Below are 25,580 nucleotides of genomic sequence, written 5' to 3'. Positions count from 1 at the left end.
CGTAGATAATGGCAGTGTGAGGTTGTATCTTACCATTTAAGACCGTGCATGTATCAGATATTTATTTAAGAGGCTGAAATGTTTAAAGGAATTTTAAAATATATTTTGTTCAATTAATCTTTAAATATTTGCAGTTTAGAAAGCCTAGACTGTAATCACCCACCAGAGACAAAGTATCTCATAATAGTTGACGGGGGAGATTCTTTACCCATATATCTGGGTTCAAATACTTCCTGTTATTTATTAGCTGTGTGACTTAGAGCAAGTGACTTATACTCTCCTTGCTGAAGTGTCTTCATCTGTAAAACAAGAATGATCATAGACAATACTACTATTAGTAGAGTACTGTAATTACAATGAGGAATAAATAATAAAAGTAAACACTAAGAGTGCCCTTAGCAAAGACTAGTAAGCACTGATCTAAGCATTTTAATACATGTTCTTATTAATTCCTTATGAGAAGCCCACAGATTATGTATTATTACCCTATTTACAGATGAGGAAATGATGGGAGAGATGCTGACTGACTTGCCAAGTCAAGAAGCCAGTGTTTGGCAGACTCACTCTTTGAACTCAAACAGTCAGGGTTCACTGTCTGTCTTACAACCACTTTATTTCCTGATTCTTTCATGGGTGATTTTATTTTAAGCTTTAAAGGTAGGTGAGCTCACATATGTAAAGTATTTAAATCTTTACATGTATGTCTGGCATTGACTAAGTGCCAGTAAATGTTAGTTGCTTTTCTTACTACTACTCTTTCTACTACAATTTAATAGTTAACCTATGAATGTCAGAAACTGAAGTGCCTGATATACATATAACATCTTATGTGCATAAGTGCACAGCATCTTCTCATCAGTGTAACTGATACTTTGTTAGAGAAGTCTCTATCACAGCAGCTTGTTACTAGTAACATTCTCTCTCTCTCTTTTTATATACCTGGCTTATTGTTTGTCTGCTTTAAACTACATAAGAGAAGAAAGTTTGTCTACCCTTTTTCTGTTTCATACCCAGCAAACAGCTGGACACATCATAGGCCCTTAGTAAATATTTGTGATAAACAAAGGTGAACACAATAGAAATAAGAAGAAAAGGATCTTTTTTCCCCTTAGTAAATATTTTTGATAAACAAAGGTGAACATAATAGAAATAAGAAGAAAAGGATCTTTTTCTTCCCTCAGTCACTTGCATAGCCTATCAACAACATCGAAATGAGGACACAGTGCATTATTTTTCTATAACCATTAACAAGGTGACAAGCAGGCCCTTGGCATAAAGAATGTGAGCATAAAAGAATTGTAAGAGAGGGCTCTCAGGCCCCCTTAATGGTACCATTGCCTCTCTCCCTGGATTACCTACCTCCTTTGTCTCAAGAGAAGCGTAAGAAGGCCAATATGTTTCCTAGAGTCGCAGCCAAGATGCAGGTCAGCTCCAGAAAACTATGAAATACCTGCTACCGGAGATTTCTTGGTTTTGGAGGAAAAATATTTGAATTCAAAGAAGAAATTTTTCTTCCTCCAAAAGAGATATGTATACTAATATATTGTGCAGAATAATACTTACTTACCCTTATAGACTTACATATCTTATTTCTATTTGAGAGTTAATACTACCAGATAACTTTTCTCCCCTTCATGTTCTCAGCAAGAATAAACCATAAGGAGTATTGATATGTTTATTTTAATATCTGAAACTAGACCCTAGTTTTCAAAGTTTGGAGCACAGAATTATAATATAAAGAAACATGAAGAGGGTATATTTTTTAAAAAGAGTGAAAACCAATGATTTATTAGTGGAAGTTATTTTCTTATATGGAGACCTTTGGAGAAATGAACACAAGAAAGAAGATATGAAACCTTCTTAAATGTCAATTTTTTGGTAAGAAGTAATTTCTTGGTACTGATTTTCACCTAAGAATGTGTTTGCGATAAGATTTATAAATTGTTTAGGATTGATTGAAAGAGTTGCTCTTAGTCTTATCATATATTTTTTATCACATATGTATATTTTAATTAATCATGTTATAATTAATATATGAGTGTATATTGTGTAAAAGGTCATGCTGTGGACCTAAAATGTATAAGCCATGGCTCTAATCCCAAAAAATGTCATCGGGGTGATATATCAGTATAATACAGAAAGGACAGTGTGATTCGTCAGTGAAAACAATGCTCTTACATGCATTGCATTTTGTTTACCAACAACAGTTACTCGATTTTGACTCAGTTCAGCTGATCACATTTTAATAAATCAGTAAAACATACTGATGTCACCTGAATACAGTGTGAAGAATTGTCTGTGACCTCTGATAGCTATATGTTTATAGCTTTAGTCAGTAAAATGATTGCTGTTTTTACCATAGTAGAATTTTAATCTGATACAAAAATTTAATTCAGAGGGGAAATTTGGTGCAATCATGTAATGAAAAGGAAAGAATGCCAGGGATAGAACCTCAATAGGATCTCTCTGGTTAGAGTAAGAGAAAGAAGATTGATATGTTGTAAACAAAGAGACGTGATGATGAAACTCTCAATTCTAACCCAGAGCTCTTTCTCTAGTAAATCAAATTAAATACTTATTGCTTTTTTAAAATGGACTTTTCTCTCATCTTAAAATATTTAATAAAGTAATACTTATTTTAATATACTTACATAGTTCTTATAGTGTACATTCTAATGGTTATGCTTTTTTATGCTACAGTTCACAGAAACTTATGTTTAGTCATTCAAATATGAGCATATAGTGTCATCAATTTTTAAAAATCTAAACAACAGTCATATATGTTATATCATGAAAATATTGAAATATATGAATGAAAATTCAACCAACATATTTTTACAATGTTTTGAACCATGAGGTGCTTTATAGGCTTCTGTTCTTCCTTAACATTCAAATTAATTTTATTTAATTCAAAGCTCCTTCTTTAAATATAGGGGCAACATGTATTTAATTTTGCCAGTTTAAAATAAAATATTTTTGTGCTTTAATTAGCCATTCTCTTTGTGCAGTATCCTTACTGGGTATACTGTAATTATTTGCAAATAGTCCTTACTCCACAATCCATATTGTAAACAGAATTTGAATACGCCCTTTGAAAGGAATGAGGGAATTAATTAAATATATTTCATATATTTTCAAAAATGAACGTCTGCAGCCTAGAAATACCAATGCAAAAAGGACTAGATTTTTTTTTAACTGCAGGTATAATACTTTTGATTTGTTGCAAAAATAAATGAGTTGCGATGAGACAGAATGAAATTAGCGTGGTTTTGTACAGCTGTGTCTCACTTCAGAGAATAAATCTATTCTTGAAAATGCAGAAAATTACTTTAAAAAATTAAGCCTTAGTTTAGACATACTAGCAAACCCCACTTTTAAAGGAACATTTGTTTGTGTATGTGTGTGTGTGTGTGTATGCGTGTGTATCTTTGCTCAGTGCTTTGCATATAGTCAGAAGGGACAAAACAGCTTTAGGGGAAAAAAACTATAAAATCTTTATTATGTATATCCAAATCACAAATTTCAAATTCTTTTCTCGAAAGAGTTTTTATATGGCTCATGTATGAAATCACTTGTGTATTTACATTGACATAGAAGTGACAAAGCACCTACATGTTGAGGATGGTATTGGGAGAGATTTTCATAGAATTTCAATATCTAGATTACAATCTCCATGAGGACAGGTAATATTTTATGTTTTGATCCCTGAAATGTTCCAAGCCTGTATGTCGTACAGAGTGAGCACTCAATATATTCATTATTCTCAGAATACTTTTGTTGAATGAATGAATGGACAATTTGTAAATGATCACCATGCTTGTTTTAGATAATAAAAATGAGAATGTAGCCAGTTGTAAGTTACTTGTTTGAGACAGGTAGTGGCAATACCTAATACATAGGTTCCTAAGGCAGTGATACTGTCTTCAGTAAAATATTTTATTCTTAAGTGCTAAATCAATGATAAAAGTAAACATCTAACCAAGGTTATTTGTACTAAAATGTTATACTCTTTTATTCTATATACCTCCTTTCTTAAATCATCCTATGATTTACAAAGCATTTCTCCATGATCTAGATACATAAAGTAATATCAATTTTATTATAACAATTTATTTGTCCATTCAATAAACACTTAGTAAATGCTTTCCTTCAGCAGTATGCTAAGTAGTGGGAATAAAATTGTGTACACGTGACTGCCACAGTCCCTGCCCCATGGACATCTCCTCTTGTGACAGAAACAAATAAAAAACAAGTAAACACATACATTAGCAAAATAAATTTGTCTTGTGATAGTGCTTTGAACAAAATTAATGGAGATTGGGAGTTTGGGGATTGAATGAATCTGTAGTTACAGTGATCAGGGGATGCACTTTCAAGGAAGTAACATTTAAGCTGAGATCTGAAAGTTGCAAGTTCAGCTTAAAAGTGACTTCCCCATTTGTATAGGGTCTAAAATATCTCCAAAGGCAGGCATCTATGCCACTGGAAGGGGGGCAAGGAGAGAGGTTACTACAGCTGTGATGTGCAGTCATCAGTAGAGTTGGAAATGTTTGCATCGAGTAGTTAATTCCTATTTACCAAAATGGAAACGTCCCTATTATGTCAAATAGTTATTATGAGGCACCCATATTTTTTATGTTGTTCAACCAATGTTTGGGATGTTAAAATAACTGCCTAATAGAAAACAAAGAAATAGAATTTTAATAATACCCAAGCAAGTGCAGTATAAATTTATATATCAAATCTTGACTATATTTCTATTTTTTATTTGATTTCTTTATTTTATACATGTTTCCCAGGATAGTCCACTGGTCTTACAGTCTGACAGGAATGTAACAGTGAATGCAAGAAATCACATGGGGCAGTTAACTGGACAGCTGACAGTAGGTGAGTGCTTTGGGGTAAAGATTGCTCATACCATCTTACTCCATTTAAAACTCTGTGGTTGTTTAAATTGGGAAAAGCGAAGTATATTATTTCTCTAATATATATTTAGGCATCCCATTCCAGCCCAATTAGCTTGCACATGATTTGATTTGTCATAGGCTAGCTATGGTCATTGTTACTCTTGTCATTATGTTATTGTGATACTGAATTATGTATATTTTGCTGTTATTACTCTTGAATTATGAAATGTACCACTTTCCTAACAATATCTCCCTAGTATATGTTAAATTATAGTAAATAGGCTAAAACAAACATGAGATGTAACATCTATGTATCCTTTGTCTGCTTATAAAATTAGAAAAAATAATACAGTAATTGAATATAAAAAATCTTAACATTGATCAATTACTTATAAATTTGATGTTGAAATTATATATATCTTAAGGTTTATAGGGTTTAGAAGTTGTAAATATAAGTTTATGATAAAATATTACTAATGTTTTCTCATATTGTCAAAAAATTAATTTAGAGATTCGTTAGTGGCATTATTATTTGACTGAATTTTTATAAGAAAAAAGGGAAACTAAAAGTCAGTTGTAATTATGTAAAATGATACAAAGACTTGATTTGTGTGTAATTACTAGAATATTTTTAAAATACTGTATTTTTCTGTGGGAAAATTACCTAATACTTACAGATATTGTATATGTATGATAGTATATTATAAAGAGTAAATTGCAATTTTGAGGGCTGAGCTATCCTTATCTTGAGAAATTAATCATCATCTAATGCAAATGTATGTTTCCAGTATTTCTAATTAAATTACAAGAGTATGACATATGAAATGTGAGATTTATAAACATGAACTTGATTCTGTCCACTTATTTCTAGGTATATGAAACACTTTTTGATGTTACTCACTTTAATGAAGCCAAAAGTGAAACTTACACTGTGGCATATGCGTATTTTGAAAAAATATAATTGCATTTTATTATAATTATTAAATTTTATTTTGCATTTTATTTACGTTATAAAAGTTGGTCAGTAGATACCTATCAATTGCTACATTTGATAGTATTTTGTGACATGATATCAATTACAAGGGGGGGGCTGTAGATAAATGGATTAAAAATTAGAGAAAAGAAATGTGTCTGTGGACACAGAACTGATTCAGAAGCACCAGGTGCTTAATTTAAATGTCCATGCCAATTTACTATTGCTATGTTGGAACTGCAGAAACAGGCCTAAACTGTGCAGATTTTCCATATCATATTTTTTTTAATGTTGAGAACTCTTTAGCTAGATAGAACTTTATTCTGCATCCTTTTCTTGGTTAAAAAATATAAAAAAACGTCCATAGTGGAAATGCCAACCTGTAAATTAAATACGCAAAGACCATATACCAATGTCCACTGTCACATGCAATCACTACATAACTACTGTACTACCTTATAGAGCAAAGCGGCTGTTTGATTTTATGAAGGATAATCAAATACCATTTACATTTTGCTACCTGCTTTCCTGCAGTAAATAAAGAATAATAGTATTGTGATTGTGTTTTCAACCACTGTTCCAAGTTGATTTTAACGTAGAATCAATATTTTCCAATTACACGAAAAGAAAGAGAGAAGAATGAAGAGGAACAGGAAGGGTGATAGGTTAGGGAGAAAGATTAAGCTTAGTTTTAAATGAAGCAAGTCTATTTAATGATGCAGCATCTTATTTCTGTGGATAGAAACATACTCATTCCAGTGAGGCTTAAGCTGAAAACTGTTTAATATCCTGGTCCTCTGAGTGTACTGTTGGTGACCTCCATCTTTTCACTGCTTTGTATGTTTCAATAAACATACAGAGAACAAAGGAAGAAGTAGATAAAGGGGAGTAGGTCAGGGATAATGTATTCATTTTTGGAGTCAAACCATATGGGACTCCAAAACAATAATTATCTCTTGGAGACTCACTTTTCTCATCTCTAAAATAGAGATACGGACATTTATTTAGAATCATACATAAGAATTGGGGCAATTTCATTGTCTGCAAATCTTAGGCAATTAAATCTCGAATTGGTTATTATTTGGATGATGGTGATTGTAATTTTTGGTATCACTTAAGTTACAAATACATTGCTATCATGTGAAAAATTTCATGATGCTTTTCTATCCAATGTGTCTCTGGGATAGTAGTTGAGGAATACATGCTGGATTATAATACTGTTACAAAGATATACTACAAAACGCATCACAGAAAGTGTGCCTGATGTGTGGATAATGTTTTAATCATGTCATGATAAAATTATCTTTAGGTAGAATTTGAAGAGATAAATGGATGGATTCAAGCAATGTATTCAGTCAGGATTCATTTTTAATTATATTGACATAAAGTAACTGTTTTAAGCCTCTTTTCCTATTTCCTTTTTTGCATTCTTTCAGTTTTTGTTTAGGGGCATGGTCTTGATTATAGTTTAGGCATGACATTACTTGGCAATATTTAAAAAAATATGCTACTGCAAAATAGACTAATATTTATGGAAAATAAATTCAGTTATTCTTCACTGTCTAGGTAAAAAAATTCTAATCTGTACCCTAAATCTATCAATCATGATTAGGAAAGTATAGTCAATTCTACCAATGTGACAGACTTTGAATATTTTTCCACATTTTATTTTCATTGTAAATGGGAAAAGAAAATTTCCCTTATCAGTAGCTACTTGTAACATTTTTCTCAAAAATACATATAAGGTTGTTCAGCCAAGCAAATATCCACTGCCCTTGTACTCTGCCCTTCTAGTTTTGTTTACAATTCTACCTTCCTACTGATCCAGTTCTCAGGGATACGTGTAGTCCATGGCCTAGGCAGACCGGTGTGTTAATTCTAATCCAAACTCACTCTAAGAATATGAAACCAGATTATTTATAATCCAATAAGGCAAATAAAATATTTTATATATATGCCAGCTCAGACATAATCAAAACTAAAACGAAACATTTTTAGAATTTGGGTAAATTTTAAAAATGACAAATATTGTTGTATGCTTAAAGTGCCAGGCTTTATGTAAATTTCTGATATATCAGAATCTCCCTATGAAATTTAAGACTGTAATTTCTTTTTGACTCTCATTTGTTTTATTTTTTATTTATATATTTTTAACATCTTTATTGGAGCATAATTGCTTTAAAATGGTGTGTTAGTTTCTACTTTATAACGAAGTGAATCAGTTATACATATACCTATATCCCCCTATCTCCTCCCTCTTGCGTCTCCCTCCCACCCTCCCTATCCCACCCCTCTAGGTGGTCACAAAGAACCTAGCTCATCTCCCTGTGCTATGTGGCCGCTTCCCACTAGCTATCTATTTTACGTTTGGTAGTGTATATATGTCCATGCCACTCTCTCACTTTGTCCCAGCTTACCCTTCCCCCTCCCCATATCCTCAAGTCCATTCTCTACTATGTCTGTGTCTTTATTCCTGTCTTGGCCCTAGGTTCTTCATGAACTTTCTATTTTTTTCCCTCAGCTTCCATATATATGTGTTACCATACAGTATGTCTTTCTCTTTCTGACTTACTTTGAATATTTTTCCACATTTTTTCATTGTAAACTAAACATTTTTAGAATTTGGGTAAATTTTAAAAATGACAAATATTGTTGTATGCTTAAAGTTCCAGGCTTCACTCTCTATGACAGACTCTAGGTCCATCCACCTCACTACAAATAACTCAATTTTGTTTCTTTTTATGGCTGAGTAATATTCCATTCTGTATATGTGCCACAACTTCTTTATCCATTCATCTGTTGATGGACACTTAGGTTGCTTCCATGTCCTGGCTATTGTACATAGAGCTGCAGTGAACATTTTGGTACATGACTCTTTTTGAATTATGGTTTTCTCAGGGAATATGCCCAGTAGTGGTATTGCTGGGTCATATGGTAGTTCTATTTTTAGTTGTTGTTGTTGTTTTTTTTGAGGTATGCAGGCCTCTCACTGTTGTGGCCTCTCCCGTTGTGGAGCACAGGCTCTGGATGTGCAGGCTCAGTGGCCATGGCTCATGGGCCCAGCCGCTCCACGGCATGTGGGATCTTCCCAGACCAGGGCACGAACCCGTGTCCCCTGCATCGGCAGGTGGACTCTCGACCACTGCGCCACCAGGAAAGCCCTATTTTTAGTTTTTTGAGGAACCTCCATACTGTTCTCCATAGTGGCTGTATCAATTTACATTCCCACCAACAATGCAAGAGGGTTCCCTTTTCTCCACACCCTCTCCAGCATTCATTTTTTGTAGATTTTTTGATGATGGCCCTTCTGACTGGTGTGAGATGATATCTCATTGTAGTTTTGATTTGCATTTCTCTAATGATTAATGATGTTGAGCACACTTTCAAGTGTTTGTTGGCAATCTGTTTCTTCTTTGGAGAAATGTCTGTTTAGGTCTTCTGCCCAATTTTGGATTGGATTGTTTGTTTTTTTGATATTGAGCCTCATGAGCTACTTGTAAATTTTGGAGATTAATCCTTTGTCAGTTGCTTCATTTGCAAATATTTTCTCCCATTCTCAGGGTTGTGTTTTCGTCTTGTTTATGGTTTCCTTTGCTGTGCAAAAGCTTATAAATTTCATTAGGTCCCATTTGTTTATTTTTGTTTTTATTTCCATTTCTCTAGGAGGTGGGTCAAAATGGATCTTGCTGTGATTTATGTCATAGAGTGTTCTACCTATGTTTTCCTCTAAGAGTTTGATGGTGTCTGGCCTTACATTTAGGTCTTGAATCCATTTTGAGTTTATTTTTGTGTATGGTGTGAAGGAGTGTTCTAATTACATACTTTTACATGTACCTGTACAGTTTTCCCAGCACCACATATTGAAGAGGCTGTCTTTTCTCCACTGTATATTCTTGCCTCCTTTATCAAAGATAATGTGACCATATGTGCCTGGGTTTATCTCTGGGCTTTCTATCCTGTTCCATTGATCTATATGTCTGTTTTTGTGCTAATACCATATTATCTTGATTACTGTAGCTTTGTAGTATAGTCTGAAGTCAGGGAACCTGATTCCACCAGCTCCATTTTTCTTTCTCAAGATTGCTTTAGCTATTCAGGGTCTTTTGTGTTTCCATACATATTGTGAAATTTTTTGATCTAGTTCTGTGAAAAATGCCAGTGGTAGTTTGATAGGGATTGCATTGAATCTGTAGATTGCTTTGGGTAGTAGAGTCATTTTCACAATGTTGATTCTTCCTATCCAAAAACATGGTATATCTCTCCATCTATTTGTATCATCTTTAATTTCTTGCATCAGTGTCTTATAATTTTCTGCATACAGGTATTTTGTCTCCTTAGGTAGGTTTATTCCTAGGTATTTTATTCTTTTTGTTGCAGTGGTAAATGGGAGTGTTTCCTTAATTTCACTTTCAGATTTTTCATCATTAGTATACAAGAATGCAAGAGGTTTCTGTGCATTAATTTTGTATCCTGCTACTTTACCAAATTCATTGATTAGCTCTAGTAGTTTTCTGGTAGCATCTTTTGGATTCTCTATGTATAGTATCATGTCATCTGCAAACAGTGACAGCTTTACTTCTTCTTTTCCCGTTTGGATTCCTTTTATTTCTTTTTCTTCTCTGATTGCTGTGGCTAAAACTTCCAAAACTATGTTGAATAATAGTGTTGAGAGTGGGCAACCTTGTCTTGTTCCTGATCTTAGTGGAAATGGTTTCAGTTTTTCACCATTGAGGATGATGTTGGCTGTGGGTTTGTCATATATGGCCTTTATTATGTTGAGGAAAGTTCCCTCTATGCCTACTTTCTGGAGGGTTTTTATCATAAATGGGTGTTGAATCCTGACGAAAGCTTTTTCATCTATTGAGTTCATCATATGGTTTTTATTCTTCAATTTGTTAATATGGTGTATCACATTGATTGATTTGCGTAAATTGAAGAATCCTTGCATTCTTGGGGTAAACCCCACTTGATCATGGTGTATGATCCTTTTAATGTGCTATTGGATTCTGTTTGCCAATATTTTGTTGAGGATTTTTGCATCTATGTGCATCAGCAATGTTGGCCTGTAGTTTTCTTTCTTTGTGGTTTCTTTCTGGTTTTCGTATCAGGGTGATGGTGGCCTCGTAGAATGAGTTTGGGAGTGTTCCTCCCTCTGCTATATTTTGGAAGAGCTTGAGAGGGATGGGTGTTATCTCTTTTCTAAATGTTTGAAAGAATTCGCCTGTGAATCCATCTGGTCCTGGGCTTTTGTTTGTTGGAAGATTTTTAATCACAGTTTCAATTTCAGTGCTTGTGATTAGTCTGTTCATATTTTCTGTTTCTCCCTGGTTCAGTCTGGGAAGGTTGTGCATTTCTAAAAATTTGTCCATTTCTTCCACATTGTCCATTTTATTGTCATATAGTTGCTTGTAGTAATCTCTCATGATCCTTTATATTTCTGCGGTGTCTGTTGTTACTTCTCCTTTTTCCTTTCTAATTCTGTTGATCTGAGTCTTCTCCCTTTTTTTCTTGATGAGTCTGGGTAATGCTTTATCAATTTTATCTTCTCAAAGAACCAGCTTTTAGTTTTATTGATCTTTGCTATCGTTTCCTTCATTTCTTTTTCATTTATTTCTGATCTGATCTTTATGATTTCTTTCCTTCTGCTAACTTTGGGGGTTTTTTTCTTCTTTCTCTAATTGCTTTAGGTGTAAGGTTACGTTTTTTATTTAAGCTGTTTCTTGTTTCTTAAGGTAGGCTTGTATAGCTATAAACTTCCCTCTTAGAACTGCTTTTGCTGCATACCAAAGGTTTTGGGTCATTGTGTTTTCATTGTCATTTGTTTCTAGGTATTTTTTGATTTCCTCTTTGATTTCTTCAGTGATCTCTTGGTTATTAAGTAGTGTATTATTTAGCCTCCATGTGTTTGTATTTTTTACAGATTTTTTCTTGTAATTAATATCTAGTCTTATAGTGTTGTGATCGGAAAAGATACTTGATATGACTTCAATTTTCTTAAATTTACCAAGGCTTGATTTGTGACCCAAGATATGATCTATCCTGGAGAATGTTCCGTGCTCACTTGAGAAGAAAGTGTAATCTGCTGTTTTTGTATGGAATGTCCTATAAATATCAATTAAATCTATCCGGTCTATTGTATCATTTAAATCTTTTGTTTCCTTATTTATTTTCATTTTCATGATCTTTCCATTGGTGAAAGTGGGGTGTTAAAGTCCCCTACTATGATTGTGGTACTGTCAATTTCCCCTTTTATGGTTGTTAGTATTTGCCTTATGCATTGAGGTGCTCCTATGTTGGGTGCATAAATATTTACAATTGTTATATCTTCTTCTTGGATCGATCCCTTGATCATTATGTAGTGTTCTTCTTTGTCTGTTGTAATAGTCTTTGTTTTAAAGTCTATTTTGTCTGATATGAGAATTGCTACTCCAGCTTTCTTTTGATTTCCATTTGCATGGGATATCTTTTTCCATCTTTTTCCATAGGTCTGAAGTGGGTCTCTTGTAGACAGCATATATATGGGTCTTGTTTTTGTATACATTCAGCCAGTCTACGTCTTTTGGTTGGAGCCTTTAATCCATTGACATTTAAGGTAATTATCAATATGTATGTTCCTATTACCATTTTCTTAATTGTTTTGTGTTTGTTATTGTAGGTATTTTCCTTCTGTTGTGTTTCCTGCCTAGAGAAGTTCCTTTAGTATTTGTTGTAAAGCTGCTTTGGTGGTGCTGAATTCTCTTAGCTTTTGCTTGTCTGTAAAGGTTTTAATTTCTCCATCAATTCTGAATGAGATCCTTGCTGGGTAGCATAATCTTGGTTGTATGTTTTTCTCCTTCATCACTTTAAATATGTCCTGCCACTCCCTTCTGGCTTGCAGAGTTTCTTCTGAAAGATCATCTGTTAACCTTACGGGGATTCACTTGTGTGTTATTTTTTGTTTTTCCTTTGCTGCTTTTAATATTTTTTCATTGTATTTAATTTTTGATAGTTTGATTAGTATGTGTCTTGGCGTGTTTCTCCTTGGATTTATCCTGTATGGGACTCTCTGTGCTTCCTGGACTTGATTAACTATTTCCTTTCCCATATTAGGGAAGTTTTCAACTATAATCTCTTCAAATATTTTCTCATTTCCTTTCTTTTTCTCTTCTTCTTCTGGGACCCCTATAATTCGAATGTTGGTGTGTTTAATGTTGTCCCAGAGGTCTCTGAGTCTGTCTTCAATTCTTTTCATTCTTTTTTCTTTATTCTGCTCTGCAGTACTTATTTCCACTATTTTATCTTCCAGGTCACTTATCCGTTCTTCTGCCTCAGTTATTCTGCTATTGATCCCTTCTAGATAATTTTTAAATTCATTTATTGTGTTGTTCATCTCTGTTTGTTTGCTCTTTCATTCTTCTAGTTCCTTTTTAAACATTTCTTGTATTTTCTCCATTCTATTTCCAAGATTTTGTATCATCTCTACTATAATTATTCTGAATTCCTTTTCAGGTAGACTGCCTATTTCCTCTTCATTTGTTAGGTCTGGTGGGTTTTTACTTTGTTCCTTCATCTGCTGTGTGTTTCTCTGTCTTCTCATTTTGCTTAACTTACTGTGTTTGGGGTCTCCTTTTCACAGGCTGCAGGTTTGTAGTTCCTGTTGTTTTTGGTGTCTGCCCCCAGTGGCTAAGGTTGTTTCAGTGGGCTGTGTAGGCTTCTTGGTGGAGGGGACTGGTGTTCTGGTGGATGAAGCTGGATCTTGTCTTTCTGGTGGGCAGGTCCACGTCTGGTGGTGTGTTTTCGGGTATCTGTGGCCTTATTATGATTTTAGGCAGGCTCTCTGCTAATGGGTGGGGTTGTGTTCCTGTCTTGCTAGCTGTTTGACATAGGGTGGCCAGCACTGTAGCTTGTTGGTCGTTGAGTGGAGCTGGGTCTTGGTATAGAGATGGAGATCTCTGGGAAATTTTCGCCATTTGATGTTATGTGGAACTGGTAGGTCTGTTGTGGACCAATGTCCTGAACTTGGCTCTCCTACCTCAGAGGCACAGCCCTGAAGCCTGGCGGGAGTACAAAGAGCCTGTCACCCACACAGCTCAGAATAAAAGGGAGAAAATATACGAAAGATAGAAAAAAAGAAAGAAAGAGAGAGGGAGAGAGAGAGAGAGAGAGAGAGGGAGGGAGGGAGGGAGGGAGGGAGGGAGGAAAGAAGGAAAGAAAGAAAGGAGATAAAATAAAATAAAACAAAATAAAATAAAGTTATTGAAATAAAAAATAATTATTAAGAAAACATTTTTAAAAAGTAAAAAAAAATAAATAACGGACAGACAGAACCGTAGGTCAAATGGTAAAAGTAAAGCTGTAAAGACAAAATCACACACAGAAGCATACACATACACATTCATAAAAAGAGAAAAAGGGAAAAAAAAAAAAATATATATATATATATCTTTGCTCCCAAAGTCCACCTCCTCAGTGTGGGATGATTCGTTGTCTATTCAGGTATTCCAGAGATGCAGGGTACATCTAGTTGATTGTGGAGATTTAATCCGCTGCTCCTGAGGCTGCTGGGAGAGATTTCCCTTTCTCTTCTTTGTTCACACAGCTCTCCGGGGTTCAGCTTTGGATTTGGCCCCGCCTCTGCGTGTAGGTCGCCTGAGGGCATCTGTTCTTCGCTCAGACAGGACGGGGTTAAAGGAGCAGCTGATTCGGGGGCTCTGGCTCACTGAGGCCTGGGGGAGGGAGGAGTACGGATGTGGGGCGAGCCTGCGGGGCAGAGGCCGACGTGACTTTGCACCAGCCTGAGGCACGCTGTGTGGTCTACCGGGGAAGTTTCCCTGGATCCCGGGACCCTGGCAGTGGCAGGCTGCACAGGCTCCCGTGAGGGGAGGCGTGGATAGTGACCTGTGCTCGCACACAGGCTTCTTGGTGGCAGCAGCAGCGGCCTTAGGGTCTCATTCCCGTCTCTGGGATCCGCCCTGATAGCCGCGGCTGACGCCCGTCTCTAGAGCTTCTTTAAGCAGCGCTCTGAATCCCCTCTCCTCGCGCACCAGGAAACAAAGAGGTAAGAAAAAGTCTCTTGCCTCTTCAGCAGCTCCAGACTTTTCTCCGGACTCCCTCCCGGCTATCCGTGGTGCACTAACCCCACAGGCTGTGTTCACGCCGCCAACCTCAGTCCTCTCCCTGGGGTCCGGCCTCTGAAGCCCGAGCCTCAGCTCCCAGCCCCGCCCACCCCGGCGGGTGAGCAGACAAGCCCCTCGGGCTGGTGAGTGCTGGTCGGCACCAATCTTCTGTGCGGGAATCTCTCTGCTTTGCCTCCCGCACCTCTGTGGCTGCGCTCTCCTCCGTGGCTCCGAAGCTTCCCCCCTCCGCCACCCGCAGTCTCCGCCCGCAAAGGGGCTTCTAGTGTGTGGAAACCTTTCCTCCTTCACAGCTCCCTCCCACTGGTGCGGTCCCGTCCCTAGTCTTTTGTCTCTGTTTTTTTCTTTTTTCTTTTGCCCTACCCAGGTACGTGGGGAGTTTCTTGCCTTTTGGGAGGTCTGAGGTCTTCTGCCAGCGTTCTAGTGGGTGTTCTGTAGGAGCTGTTCCACATGTAGATGTATTTCTGATGTATTTGTGGAAAGGAAGTTGATCTCCAAGTGTTACTCTTCTGCCATCTTGGAGCTCCTCCAAGACTCTAATTTCTTATGACCTTCATAAGGTAGGAGAAGATGAATGAACTCCAGATTTCTTCTTACAAATTTCTCTTCTTAGAATAAAGCTGAAAGAGAGGTATCGGATTGTTTGGGGGAAGTAGTTTAAGAAAGTATGGAATCCCAGGAGTTCAGACTCCTTGAAAACCAACAAGAACTTAATTCTCAGACTCCTTCTCCAGGTCAAATTTTCTATTTTTCAATCTGTAATTACTATGCTAGCAGGACATTCCTTTTTTATATAAGTGACAAAAACAGTGTGTGATATTAAGTGTTATATGTTCATATGTGTTGATAGTACTATATTTTATATTTTTCAGGACATTTCCATCAAATAACTTAGATAAAATATGTGAATTATGCACCATTATTGTGAAGCTTATTATAGTCTCTTAGGAAACTGCTACAATGTGATATATAGAATAAAAATCATTTCCTTAGGGAAGTGCAGATGAAATATTGTCATGTAGTTTTGATATAGACATTGTTCATAATACTGATAATAGTGATAATTAATGCTGTAGGAATTGGATTTGCTAAAAATGTAATAACCTTTCCCACGGTATGATTCAGATAATGAGTTATCTTTTATTTAACAATAATATTACATTGATCAATAATAGAAAATATTTAAACTACTTTCATAAGTAGTTTAAACAATATAAATGTTGATTTCAGCAAAACAATTAAGGTTTTCAGTAACTCTTAGCCAATTTGATTAAGGTATGAAAATTATATGTTGCTTTTTCTTACATTCCATTACAAAGCATTATTTATCTTTGAAAAAGCAATGGCTGAAAAGTAATAAGTTTTTTTTCCTTCTCTTACGCCTTCTGTCATCAGTCTATACCTGGAGGATAAAAGTAAAAGGAAGAATAATTGAAAAGTTGAACAAGGAATGATAGTAATGTGTAGAACTAGTTTATGTTTTTAATTCTTTTTATTTGGTAGCCTCCCTCATTTAAATTTCAGTCACAAACAATGATGTTTGAGCAACCTGGCATGGCTGTTATGTGGTCCTGTGTCATAAACGTGATAAGTTCCACGATGCCGTGTCTATCATTATCCCAGTAAAACATTAAGACGAATTGTGTATTAAATAATTGTAATGTCATTGTTCTAAAATTTTACTTTTAAAATGTGTTTAAAATCACAACCATATGCTTCAAATGGAATCTCATATGTCATCATAATTTTCCTTTTTGAGTGATCAACACATATAGGAGAATCAATTAACTCCTAGGAACTGCTAGCTATTATTGTCTTTGATATTCTTAATTCCATTTATCAAAAATCAGTGACATACCAAATTATATAAAAAACCTTAATTACAATCAATAACTCCTCATTTTTTCTTTCTTCCATACTTCTTCAGTGCCCAAAGTCATGGTTGTCTTAATGTAATAAGAAAGAATGTTATTTGCAAGAAATTAAACAAAGTATTTACATTTAGTGCTAATTTTCTTTTCATATTTCAAATTTTGAGGATTAAATACCATATAATAATGAAAACAGTTATGGACAGCTTCTGCAGCAGGGTCAACTGTGGTTTCTTCTGAAGTCTGAGGCGCTTTCCTTCATCACCTTAAGGGGATTTATGAGGGAGCCGGACAGGGAGTGGGACATATAAGCAGCCTATGTGCCCGAAGAGAGGTGTCAGTACCAGTCCTTTGCCTTTTCCAGGGGCTGTCGATCAGCTACACACTTAAAAATCAAATTTGTTTTATTCTTGTTTAGAGAAGATGAGCTTGGTAAACAATCCTCACATTAGGATTCTGTAAGGCAAATATATTTTTATTTGTTTTCTTACCATTTTGGGTCAATATACATGAATAATACAGTCTATAGGATGAAACAATCACTTTTGAGATACATTAAGTTTATAAGGAGATAAGTAAAAATGGACTAACATACAAAATTACGTTAAAATTAGTACATTGTTTATCCATAGGAAAGCTATTTGTATCCTATCAAGAGATTGATTAAACTGCATTGACCTTTCCAGTAGTAAAGGTGTAAAGGGAAATGTGACTAATGACATGATCCCACTATATTTAAGGAGAAAACATCTAAACATCTTATGGGAAACCCGGTATTTTTCCTCACATACACTGAACAAAAGTTACAATAGTTTAACAGAAAGAAAACGAGATGACATATTGTAGACTATTTTTAGCAACTCTATATCAAAAGAAGCATTGGGTCTGCTAATACTCTGGCAGAGTGCTTTAAAGAAGGCTGAGAACACAACAGCAAAATGCAGTTAGATAAAATCATTGTAGGGGGCAAGAAATAAAACATGTTTACTGGTTCAACTTAATTCAACGATGAGAATCTAGATTTATCTGCAAGAAATCATATGTGTGTCTTTTAAATATTCCTTAATTGACATATACTTTCATCCAGGCTTATAATTGGTCAAATGGGGTGAGAGCCCAAATAGTTAGTGATTTTTGCTGGCTCTTTTCATTTCAGAAATAAAGTGAACCGATGATAAAATTGACATCCTTTAGTAAAAACTGAAAACCCTAAGTCTCTTAACAGTGTTGATGCCTCTGCCCACCTCAGTACATCCCCCAACATCCAAGACACACACACACACACACACACACACACACACACACACACACACGGCCCAGCACAGCACACAGGCCTCCCCACAGAACTGGTACAAGGAAAGTTCTGGGAAGTAAAGCCAGTACAACTTTAAAGAAACATTTTAAGTCTACTACCACACACAGCAGGCTTCATTGACACATGAGCATTTTATTTCATGCAATATGCTACAAACTAATTTGTCTTGAAGCTTTTCCAAAAATCTTTGCTGGCCACCTATCACAGCAAAATAAAAACTCAGTAATGCAAGCGGTGAGTACAATCACATAATTTTAAGGGAACTGTTACTAGTAAGAATTTAATAAACACTTAGTGTGTATTAGATTGTTGAAACCACTGAGCATGTTTTTAATGTTCCACAGACTTAAGTTAATCTATATATCCAAAGATTTCACCATATCAGGCACAAAACATGCTTGCTAGAAAGGTATTTTTATTGTGACTAGTTACTAAGAGATGTTTTAGAAACCAAAAAAATCAGAGCATAAGTTCAATGAAAATAATCGTTAAAATATAGGAATATATCAATTTTCCCTAATACTATTATGAAGATAATCATATGAATTATGTAATATATCAAAATGTTGTAGAAGGGTATGTTCACCTAGAAATCGTAATTTCCTCAGAAGCTAGTTTTAGGAAGAAATTACATTTTTATAGTGAATAACATAGATTCAGGAGCCAGCTAAATCCTAGATGTATCACTTCCAACTCTGTGACCTTATGCAAGTTACTCAGGGCATCCTCTCCAAGCTTCCATGGGGATAATACAAGCACTCATCTTATACAGCAGATGTGAGAATTAAATAAGTAAATATATGTGAATTGCTAGGAACACTTCCTGGAGCATAGTACGCATCATGTATATGTTAGTAATTGTAAATTTTATTAAATCTACCTGTAAATAATTGTGTACACTTGACCAAGCCTCTGGGTTTTATTTTCCTTATCTATAAAAGGATTATTATATGAGATTGTCTCCATGGTTTTTTGCTGTTCCAAGTCTAAAAGTGAAAAATTATTTTTTTGCCTTTAAAGAAAGAAATTGGTTGATAAATCCTCTGGTCCATTAAATTCCCCATATTCCACACTCCTGACAAAAATGACATCTAGGGCTTCCCTGGTGGCACAGTGGTTGAGAGTCCGCCTGCCGATGCAGGGGACATGGGTTCGCGCCCCGGACCGGGAAGATCCCACATGCCACGGAGTGGCTGGGCCCATGAGCCATGGTTGCTGGGCCTGTGCATCCGGAGCCTGTGCTCCGCAACGGGAGAGGCTACAACAGTGAGAGGCCCTCGTACCGGGGGAAAAAAAAAAAAATGACATCTAATTTGATTATTGACATCTTAGCCCCAAATTATAAGTACATATTTTTCATTTAAAATGAAGACTGCAAATAAGCACAACTAATCAGCATATTATGTTTTCATTCTTTCATCAAATTTTGGCTTATAGAAAAGTTTTTTTTAATGAAAGCTAATCTACAAAATAATTCAACAAGTGCAATCAGCTTATTTTTGTCGATACTAAACATCAGCATGTTTTTTCTCTAAATGAATGGAGAAAAATGTAGATGAGGGTTTTATAATAAATATTTAAAGAGTCCTAAAGTGGCATGTAATCTTGCATTAAAGCAGTTACTGTGAACACCTGGGGATCACTTAATTGACTGCAGATGTGGTGTAGGACATACAAAAAGTAGAAGGTTACAGATTATTCTCACGTACCAAATTTATGTTATTTGTCATTGACTCATTTTTTTTTTTAACTTAGAAAATGCTGTAATAGTCTGGGACAACTTAATAAGGATGAATATGTAAAATGGGTTGTGCAAATCTTGGAAGAGTGAATCAACACAACACTTAGGATTAATATTACACATTTTAAGTGATTAAATACGTTGTTGATTCTTTAGTTCATTATTAATTCATTCATTGATATTAATTAAACTACCAATTAGTTTAATATTAATTAATCAGTTTGGGAAAATAGATGCCGTGATATTAGGAAAAAGATGGCATTCTTATAAATTAGGACCCTAAATTGGTGTAACTCAGGTATAAAGAGAATTATAATGCCTGAAGAAAAGACAATAATGTACATGTTTTGAAACATTATATCACAGTATTTTATATCATGTGTTAACAACCTGAATCATTATGCTACCTTTTGAAGTTACTGCTTGTTATTACCTTAAAAAGAGAAAAATGCATTGTCTCAAGTATTTAGTTTAATTCTCAAGTATTTGTATATTTAGAAGTGCAGAATCAAGGCATACCAAGAATCTTTCTGGTTTTTTTTTTTTATGGTGAAATCATGGCTTTTTTTTAACATCTTTATTGGAGTATAATTGCTTTACAATGGTGTGTTAGTTTCTGCTGTATAACAAAGTAAATCAGCTATACATATGCATATATCCCCATGTCTACTCCCTGTTGCATCTCCCTCCCACCCTCCCTATCCCACCCCTCTAGGTGTTCACAAAGCACCAAGCTGATCTCCCTGTGCTATGCAGCTGCTTCCCACTAGCTGTCTATTTTCATGGCTTTTTATTTATTGATACTTTATAACATATATGTATGTTGTATAAAACATAATTTTTTATTTCTAAGTATTATATTTTAAAACATAATAAAGTAATAATTACCAAGAATGTTTCTTCCTGGAGAACCTAGACCATTTTCTGAAATGAATGGTTTGGCTAGTCATGTCCCTCCTGTGCTGGCCTCCATCCTCCTTCTCTTCCAGGCACTCAGTGCCTTAGTCTGGGGTCAATCATTACAATTCTGCTAGGCCAGCTCCACTTAACAGTGCTCTGTGTTATGGTTCTAAGGCCAGCCCTGCAAGGTGTCAGCCTCCACTTCTCAGAACCATGGGTAGTTCATCAACTAGAATTGTCAGTGGATGACAATGCTTTGATTGACAGGAAAATGTCTTTGAACTTTCTCCCCTTCCAGGCAAAATATATATTTCAAAATATAGTCTTTGGTAATAATGCCCTTAGTTGTCAAAGAAATAAATCTAGTGTTGAATATTTAGGCATGAGAGAGGATAAGATGAAATATGGTAATTCTACTAATATTAATGGTGTAAAAGTGGCAGACTCCTCCATCTTAGCACTCCCACGCCAGTCCATCTCCTTATATAATGATAAAAGGAGATTATATAGATTTTTTCAACAAATATAATGCAAGAACTTGTTAAGTGTTTCTAACTTTGTAATACTGAGGAAAGCACTGACGAGGTGGATAATCATTTTATTCATTCTATGATTACATAAAGTTATTCAAAATATGTTATGACTATAGCTCAGTGTTTCAATTTTAATATTAAGAAGTTGTAATGAAATTTTTAAAATGATATATTAGAGAGCTCATTAAAGGATAAAAGTAGAATAAACAAAATAGCAAAAGAGTGGTTTCTGCCTTCATATTTTAGATATTTCATTAGCGTTATAGCTATATGACTTGCCTGGAATTAACAAGTCTACAGTTTATGCACTGAGCCAAGCTTTGTTTTTAATGAGGCTCCATTTGTGGGACCTCAGAACTGCAGGTGTATTTGAGTTTCATATGTAATTGACTTATGGAACATGCAATTTTGTGTTGGCCAATTTTGTGTTGGTCTTTGGAAATGTGGTTAATAGGGCACACTGTTCACAAATGTAAGGTTATGAGACTAATTATCGGAAAACATCTGGTGGTAGGAAGCTAAATAAAATTTAGGGCTCCGTCTGTACACAGTAGATTATTTACTTCAGCATTAGGGGCCTTAGATGACATCACAGCCAAACCCAGACTACTGAAGAACAATCCTAATTGCCCAGTCATGGAATAGAGGGAGATAAACCATCAGGGGCCCTTACTTATAATGGTCTAGGTCTATCAACTACATTAGCTTTTTTCGCTTGAGATTCACTTTGGATTATGTCTCTATTTTTATGTGTTATTTTGGAGAAATTCCAAGTCAGATAATGCATACATCAGAAAAATAAAGGGAAGTGGGAATAGAAAATTGAGTATAGGAACAAGGGAAAAAATAAACCAGAGCAGTTCTTCTGTTTCCAAGTATTTATTGGACTTTGGACAACACCCTCCTTCTAATGAGGAAACGTTCCCAAAGTGTCTTAAAACTACCTTAAGATTACTATCAATCCCTTAATCTACATTCATTGGTTAAAGTATTTAATCAGCTTTGAATTCACTTGCAGCCTTTCCACAATATTATCTTTAGATATTTTGCCTTGTATTTGCCTGAAATCGGTAATATCTGCTCCTATACATTCCCTTCATGTAATGATCTTGGCATGGCTTGTTTTGAATCTTCCATCCTGAGGTCATATGCCTGCTGCTTTGTTTTCTAAACGCTCACAAACACATCAGTCTGATGTATGTTTAATATTCCATCCTCCTTTACCCCTTCCCAAGGAATTAAAGCATGTTAACAACTCAGACTTTTCGGAACTCACCTTCTCTCATGTCACAGTATCTAGAACAAAATCTCTTATTTCTAATCTTACATTGTTTTGCCATTCTTTATCATTCTACGAATATTACTGGAAATAATTCACAGGCCAGTCGTACAAGTGTTTTACGGGGGAGGGTTGTGGGACAGGCGGCTCTAAATGAATAAGCTCCCTTTCCCCATATCTCTGTCTTCTTGAGTCTTTGTGATTGGCTCCCCTTCCTCTCCTCACCTGCAGCCTCATTCCTCCCCCAATTTGTGAACTACTTTTGACGGAATCAAAATTAATTCACAACCTAAGCCACACTGGAGAAGTGTGGGTAAATATATCTGGGGCATAAAGCCTTCAGTGTTATACACTGAGACATTAAGCATACATATTTCCTATTAATCGTACATATTTTCACATTAAAAGCTCTGAGGAATCGTAAACCATAATAATTGCAATTACTGAAATAAAAGATGCTGACAGTACCAAGTGCTGGAATGAATGCAGAGCTCCTGGAACATGTACACTCTGATGCTGGAGATGCAGAATGATACAGCCACTCAGGAATAGATTGTCTGTGTCCTATCAAGTTAACAAGGTCACACAAGTCTTGTTAAATCACTTTAGGAAACTTTTGATAAAGTCTGTGGTACAGATCTAACCACAGTTCTTTCTCAGGTATCAGCAAGTGTATAATAAAGTGGCGTTTGCTGCCAAGATCCTTATTAATTGTATTGAAATAACTGAGTCCTCCTTGTTGAGTGAAAGTGAGCTTAGTATCATTTCATTTTCAGTCTTAATATTGACATATATACACTACCACATGTAAAATAGCTAGCTAGCGGGAAGCTGCTGCATAGAACAGGGAGATCAGCTCGGTGCTTTGTGACCATCTAGAGGGGTGGGATAGGGAGGGTGGGAGGGAGGGAGACGCAAGAGGGAAGAGATATATGTATACATATAGCTGATTCACTTTGTTGTACAGCAGAAAATAACACATTGTAGAGCAATTATACTCCAATAAAGATATTAAAAAAAATTACTAAAATTATTTGCAAATAGTTTCCGGTGGGCACTACCATCACTAAAGCTTGTTCTATCTGTTTTTACGCCGTCTATATCCTTTTCCTAACTAGGTTACATGATATGATCCTTTATCACACATATGTGGATGGCTACCAAATAAACCCCTCTAACTTTTTCTCTCTTTTTCTTCAATCACAAGAAACCAACAAGCCAACCATTCTTGCTGTGTCTACCTGATGATCATGCTGATCTCAAACTCATTGTGAATTCACTACTGGCTACTTTCATGAAGCTAACAATCTATATCTGCCTCCATTTTTAGTTTTAAAAGACAGTGGTATCTGAGTTTCCTTTCAACATTAATATTCCATATTTTTAGAAATTTTTTCTTACTTTAATGAAACTAATCAGCTTTCCTTCAAAAGTCAGCTCCTGTTTCTGTTTTCTCACCCATCAACTTATTATTTAGAATAGCCATAACTCGTTTGAGTGGGACATGAAATAGGATACCTCAACTTCTTAATAACCTCCTTAAAGCTCAATGAAAATAGAAATTATCTATGAATACCATAGATAGTGTTGAATTGATATTGATAACAAAGGGAATGAGATGAATGCAAACAATGTCAACTACTGAAAATTAAACATACTCTGTTGAATAGTTCATGGTTTTTAGGAATAAGTAGTTTCAAATGAGATTACATTTAGAATATAAAAGAAAGAAACACTGCAAAGCTGCTTTACTGTCGAATAGAAGTTCATGAGGTCACTGGCTGAGCACAGAGAACTGTGATGAACACCAAACGTACCTTTCAAAATACACCAAAGAATTTTCTTTACGTGAAGAAATTTAACAGATGGAGGAAAATGTTAGTGGGGTCACAGTTAAGTATCAAGACTAAATAGTTTTGAAAGAGAATCTGGTAAGTGTTTCAAGGAAAGTGTATCATGTTGCATTAGAAATAATTTAATAATGATTATGATGATCTTTAATGGGCTTTCTGGCCTCCTTTCATTTTCTCCTTAATTGTGCCTCTTTCCCCCGAGTCATTTTATAATTTTTATGGTAACATAATAAAAGCTTTTCTATGACAGAATATCAATAGATCTACAATTATACTTTTCTTCCTTTCTATGTAGCAGACACAAGCAAAGTAATCAAAATAAAGAAATACTATTTTAGCATAACTGAGCTTTTTCATATGGACATATTTAAAGAAGCACAAAGTTACATAACATATACTAAATAGTGATGGTGATTTTTGGCTCCAAAGCCATGTAAGGCACAATTAGAAAGTCTAAGCACTTTTCTGACTCATGAACTCTGCATCCTTCTAGCCTTCAGAGCTAGAGATATTTTCCATGCCTTTGCCACCAGCTTTACCCCCACCATAGTTTACACCCGCCCCCCTCTGCCCAGTGCTATCTTATCTGCCAACAAGGAGAATACTAAACTTACTGCAGTGTTACCATTGGTTCTGTTGTATCCTTGGTATTCCCATCCCCTAGTAAATATATTCTGGATGTATTCACGTAACAAATAATGATCTAGCTTGTCTGGAGAAATAATTTGTGTATGGAAGAACTAGGCTTAAACTTGAAAAACTGATTGGGTTTGAATTTTATCATTTTCAATGTAAGTCCAAAACTTTGACCATTATTTGTTATGAAGAATCACTTTAAAAGTTTGAGCTCGGAGTGGCACAGTAGTATTAAGGATATGCTTTGTGATGTAAATTAGAAATAAACCAGTTAATGGGTACAAGTAGAGTATGTCTAGAAATGCAAGTATATTTAATGTGTCTATGTTTGGTTTCCTGAAAACAGAGATAGCCAGCTGTGTGCAGAAATTATATAGGGAGTGGTTTTGAGAGGCACACATGTAAGAGAATGAGAAAAGCAGGAAGACAGGACTGGGGGAAGGGAAGAAGCTGATCCTT

General features: G+C 35.4%; 1 protein-coding gene across 1 annotated transcript in view; it reads left to right on the top strand.

Annotated features, from left to right (window-relative positions):
- SGCZ (sarcoglycan zeta) overlaps positions 1-25,580 on the top strand; it is a 322,461-nt gene that overhangs the window by 218,940 nt on the left and 77,941 nt on the right. Inside the window, exon 3 of the mRNA XM_067721579.1 lies at positions 4,800-4,887. Coding sequence (XP_067577680.1) covers positions 4,800-4,887 — 88 coding nt within the window. The remainder of the gene's footprint in view (positions 1-4,799; positions 4,888-25,580) is intronic.

This window comes from Pseudorca crassidens, chromosome 21, assembly GCF_039906515.1.
Source record: "Pseudorca crassidens isolate mPseCra1 chromosome 21, mPseCra1.hap1, whole genome shotgun sequence".
Classification (NCBI taxonomy): domain Eukaryota; kingdom Metazoa; phylum Chordata; class Mammalia; order Artiodactyla; family Delphinidae; genus Pseudorca; species Pseudorca crassidens.
This window is presented reverse-complemented; position numbering and strand designations above follow the sequence as displayed.